Source organism: Lolium perenne, chromosome 7, assembly GCF_019359855.2.
Source record: "Lolium perenne isolate Kyuss_39 chromosome 7, Kyuss_2.0, whole genome shotgun sequence".
Classification (NCBI taxonomy): Eukaryota; Viridiplantae; Streptophyta; class Magnoliopsida; order Poales; family Poaceae; genus Lolium; species Lolium perenne.
In genome coordinates this window covers 333,084,495-333,089,603 of record NC_067250.2, presented here as the reverse complement: position 1 = coordinate 333,089,603, position 5,109 = coordinate 333,084,495, and the positions used below count along the sequence as shown (strand labels likewise).

The 5,109-nt window shown below is 51.8% G+C and overlaps 1 protein-coding gene across 1 annotated transcript; it reads right to left on the bottom strand.

The window, feature by feature from the left end:
* Window positions 1-1,690: 1,690 nt before the first annotated feature.
* On the bottom strand, window positions 1,691-4,812 carry LOC139834081 (uncharacterized). Its single transcript, XM_071824472.1, has 3 exons — window positions 3,778-4,812; window positions 1,956-2,229; window positions 1,691-1,719 (listed from the first exon to the last, which is right to left on the bottom strand). Exons 1-3 carry the CDS (start codon window positions 4,810-4,812, stop codon window positions 1,691-1,693), a joined length of 1,338 nt encoding a protein of 445 aa, XP_071680573.1.
* Between the last annotated feature and the right edge of the window lie 297 nt (window positions 4,813-5,109).

Genomic DNA, 5,109 nt, shown 5'->3' with positions numbered 1-5,109 from the left:
GGACCAAGGAAACAATCCTCCCTTTATTATTAGGTATAGATATAAAAGTTTGCTCTATGTATCTTTTGTTTTCTGCTATAAAGTAAAGTATCAATCAAAAAAGTAAAGTATCAAAATTTTGAAGCAAGCTTGACTACACGTGCATCTGTGTTGTCCAATATATGCCCATTTGCAATTTGCAATGATTGCTACATCAAGTGTTTTTTAAGCTTATATTTGAAAATTCGATGTATAATCCGTTGCAACGCACGAGCAATTTCACTAGTTATATCAAAAGTAGTGTATGGGGGCCGTACGGGATGAACAGCCAGGTGGCAGCACCTCCCCATAACCACATCCGCGCCAGCGACCCCATAGGGGCCAAAAAACATTCACCGGACGCCGTATATTTTGGCATGGGGGAGTACGCCGCGCAGAGAACGAACAACGTTTGGAAACGCTACACAATGGGGCGATCGCATTGAATCAATTATATAGGCGTGTAGCCTTGAGTTATAAGTAATATCTCAACAAATCTAGATAAGTATCCTAGCCTACCATATACGGTTAGCTATACAAAAGGAATACTTTGACATCCCCCTCAGTTTGTGCGTCGGCTGGGTGAACGCATAAACTGGAACGAAACTCCGAGAACAGCTGCGAGGGAAGTCCTTTTGTCATGATATCAGCATACTGATGAGTAGATGGCACATGGAGTACGCGGACCTGTCCAAGAGACACCTTTTCTCGAACAAAATGTATGTCGATTTCAATGTGCTTGGTGCGCCGGTGTTGGACAAGATTAGAGGCCATGTATACCGAGCTGACGTTGTCACAAAAGACCACAGTTGCAGCATGTATGGGCTGGTGGAGTTCGCCAAGGAGCTGTCGTATCCAGCAGCACTCGGCGACAGCATGAGCTACCGCCCGATACTCCGCTTCGGCACTTGATCGAGAGACGGTGGTCTGGCGTTTGGATGACCAGGAAACCAAATTATCGCCAAGATAGACACAATAGCCAGAAGTAGAACGGCGAGTGTCCGGACAACCAGCCCAATCAGCATCGGAGTATGCGGTGAGTGACGCTGTCGGAGAGCAGGAGAGATGCAGGCTCATATCGAGGGTGCCCTTGATGTAGCGAAAAAACCGTTTAACAAGATTCAGGTGGGGCTCCCGAGGGGCGTGCATATAGAGGCACGCCTGCTGAACGGCGTGAGCAATATCAGGATGAGTGAGCGTCAGGTACTGTAGTGCACCGGCATAGCTCCGGTACTCAGTAGGGTCAGCAAGGAGAGGGCCTTCATCAGCGGAGAGCTTGCAGCGGATGTCGGACTTCTGGCGTAAAGGAAATGTCCACATAAAATGAGTAAAGTCGTCGACAATAATGAGGTAATATTTAAACCCCGAATAACTCAAAATAGGAGAGGTCCAAAGATCACAATGAACTAGCTGAAAAGGTTCGACACTTATCGAGGTAGACCTAGAGAATGGAAGGCGCACGTGTTTGCCAAGCTGGCAGGCGTGACAAACATGTGAGGCCGCTTTATTACATGGGATAAACGGTTGCATATGGAGATGTGACATGCTGTCACGACCCGGGTGACCTAGACGTCGATGCCAGAGCTCGGTGGTGGTGGTGGCGATGAGTCCATGGGCGGTGGAGCGGAGTGCCGATGACGGAAAGACGTAGAGGTCGCCACGGCTATTGCACCTAATGATCACGGCCTTGGTGCGAAGATCCTTGACAGAAAAACCAAACGGGTCAAACTCAATAGAACAAAGATTATCAATAGTGAAGCGGCGAATGGAAATCAAGTTTTTGACAAGGTTAGGGACGACAAGAACATTTTTAAGAGTGAGAGTGTGAGCGGAAGAAGGAAGAGAGACATGGCCGGTGTGAGAGATAGGCAACGTGGAGCCATTGCCTACGGTGACAAGGGAGGGTAGGAGGGAGGGTTTAAGAGAATGGAGCATACCGGGGTCGGACGCCATGTGGGCAGTGGCACCCGAGTCCATGACCCACTCACCAACAGTGGAGGGCGTGGCCGCGCTGTTCAGGGCAGCCATGAGCGCGGACGTATCCCACGCCGGGGAGGTGGCCGATCCCAAGGCGTAGTGGGGAACCGGCGGGGCGTTGGTGCCGAACGCCTGGCCGTGAAGCGGCGCGAGCGAGGTGAAGGCGCTGGCGGGCGGAGTGGGGCGAGGACCAAGGAGGCCGGCTCCGGTGGGATGCATCATGGGAAGCCCCTGCTGACAAGGTATTAACTTGTCAATGCCTACGAATAGTAGACTAGGGTTTCGTGTAATGTAGAGGGCAAGTAGATCTCGAAGGTTATCAGCCGAAAAGTACTCGACGAAATAAAACTAGGGTTTGCTCAACAATGATTCGATGATTTCCTCGTCCCTCGACTCCCCCTTATATACAAGTTGGAGCCGAGGGATTCGTAATACACAAGTTTACAGAGTCCGGGAGGGTTTCTAACCCGTCCCGCAAGATTACAGTTTGACACTTCCTATTACAACTCTATCTTTCCATAATAATATCTTGGGCTTTCCGAGTCTTCCTGTTCTTCGAGTAGTGGGCCTTCAGTAAACCCTGGGTACTATCTTCGGCAGGCCCATTGGGGATGCCTATGTCAGTAGCCCCCGAGATTTTGCTTGAATCGTAGAATCAGGGAAAATCTCCCCTGTTTATTTTTACTCGACAACTTTAACTTGTCTATATTTCTTCATATGAATTTCTATATTGTACAGGGATAATGGTAGTTGGGGCTAGTTCATCTGACGGATCAGGTACTAGTTAACTGCTCTAGTGGCAATCCGCAAAAACCTACTTCAAGATCACGTCCCTGGACATGATCTCGGTGATACTGGTGTAAACTTCGACAGGTGCCGCTTAAGGTCTTACCATTCTGTCGAGTCCCAGTCAATTTTATCGAATCCACAGCGCGTCCGCTGGGATATTTCTTCACATCTGTTGATGTGGAAAAAAGTAGCAGAGCGCAGTCTTTGGCGATGCCACGCCGCACAGAACGGATCTGGGGTCTTACCTTCGCAGTGTTTTGCGGCATTCAGAATTCGCAACTTTTGGCGTTCTGAGAATATATTGTCGAGTGCTTATTCGGCTGTTGGAATAGCACATTTTATCGAGTCAATTTCTGACTTATATTGCTCTCCCGATGGGAGTATATGTAGAGTTATCTTTATAACTCGAAATATGCTCCTTCTTTCTTCTTGTTCTTTCTTTCTTTCTCTTTTTTCTTCTTGATAATTTTCATCGGGCACGCGAACAGTTTCGATCTGTTTACCTCTATCCATGATGTTGCTTGCTGCCGATGAAGTCGACGATTCTGAACGTGCCATCGAGATCAGCTCCTTGTCTCCTCTAAATCCCACAGACGACGCCAATTGACAAGGTATTAACTTGTCAATGCCTACGAATAGTAGACTAGGGTTTCGTGTAATGTAGAGGGCAAGTAGATCTCGAAGGTTATCAGCCGAAAAGTACTCGACGAAATAAAACTAGGGTTTGCTCAACAATGATTCGATGATTTCCTCGTCCCTCGACTCCCCCTTATATACAAGTTGGAGCCGAGGGATTCGTAATACACAAGTTTACAGAGTCCGGGAGGGTTTCTAACCCGTCCCGCAAGATTACAGTTTGACACTTCCTATTACAACTCTATCTTTCCATAATAATATCTTGGGCTTTCCGAGTCTTCCTGTTCTTCGAGTAGTGGGCCTTCAGTAAACCCTGGGTACTATCTTCGGCAGGCCCATTGGGGATGCCTATGTCACCTGCATCTGCTGAGTGTGGCCCGTGTAGGGGTTGAAGCACACCCAGGGCCCAAGCATGGCCTGACCGTTGGCGCGGTTGCCGCCAGAGTTGGCGCCAGTGTTGCCGGTGGAGGTGCCGCCAGAGTTGCCGCCGCCACCGTTCTTCTTCTTCCGATAGTACCCGCCACCATTGCGGTTGCCACCGTTGGAAGCGCCGCCACCGGTGTTGCCGCCACCAGTACGGTTGCTGTTGCCACCAGAGTTACCGTCGGCGCCAGGAGAGGACGCGCCGTACAGGGCGGTCTGGTTGGCCACCTGGGTGGAGTTGGCGAGCTGAGTCTCGCGCAGCGTGAGGAGGGAGCGAGTCTGCGCGAACGTGGGCAGGGGGCTCTGCATGGTGACGATGGTGGTGATGTCGGCGAAGCGCGGGTTGAGGCCGCGGAGGCAGTTGAGGACGAGCGTCTGATCGGACACAGGGGTGCCGACGTCGCGGAGGGCATCGGAGAGGGCCTTGAGACGGTGGCAGTAGCCGGTGATGGAGAGGTCGCCCTGCACGAGACCGCGGAACTCTGCCTCGAGGTAGACGGCGCGTGTCATCTGGTTGTCGAGGAACAGGTTGGTGATGAGCACCCAGGCCTCCTGCGCCGTCTGCTCCTCCGCCATGATGATGTCGAGGATCTCGTCAGAGATGGAGCCATAGAGCCAGGACCGGACGATGTAGTCCTCCCTGACCCACTCGGGGGTGCGGGCGTCCGGCGGAGCGATGGTGTTGACGTGGTGGAGGAGGTCGTACTTGCCGAGGAGCACGCGGATGAGCATGCGCCACTTCGTGAAGTTGGAGGCCTTCAGCTCCAGGGTGACTGGCACGTGCGTGTGGACGCTCGCGACGTTGACGGCCGGGATCGAGGAGATGGGCATGCCCGTGTTGACGAGGGCGCCGGCAGTGGAGGAGCTGAGAGCGGGCGTGGTGCTGAGGCCAAGGGCAGGCATGGTGGAGGCGCCGAGGGCGGGCGCGGTGGAGTCGGAGGGGGCAGCGGAGGTTTGGCTGTCGGCCATGGCGAGATCGGATCGGGAGGTGGGGATCGGGGAGTCTGATACCAAGAGAATGAACAACGTTTGGAAGCGCCACACAATGGGGCGATTGCATTGAATCAATTATATAGGCGTGTAGCCTTGAGTTACAAGTAATACAACAACAACCAAGCCTTTCAGTCCCAAACAAGTTGGGGTAGGCTAGAGTTGAAACCCATAAGATCTCGAAGCCAAGTCATGGTTCCAGAACGTGGATAGCTAACTTCCACGCACCCCTATCAATGGCTAAATCTTTGTCGATATTCCAAACCTTCAGGTCTC

Excerpts from the sequence above, each read along its gene's own strand:
- LOC139834081 (XM_071824472.1), bottom strand. The coding sequence starts at position 4,812 with ATGGCCGACAGCCAAACCTCCGCTGCCCCCTCCGACTCCACCGCGCCC. Across the intron at positions 2,230-3,777 it reads GCCACACTCAGCAGATGCAG|CAGGGGCTTCCCATGATGCA; the intron begins GTGACATAGGCA and ends ATACCTTGTCAG. Across the intron at positions 1,720-1,955 it reads CCACATGGCGTCCGACCCCG|GATCTTCGCACCAAGGCCGT; the intron begins GTATGCTCCATT and ends TTTTCTGTCAAG.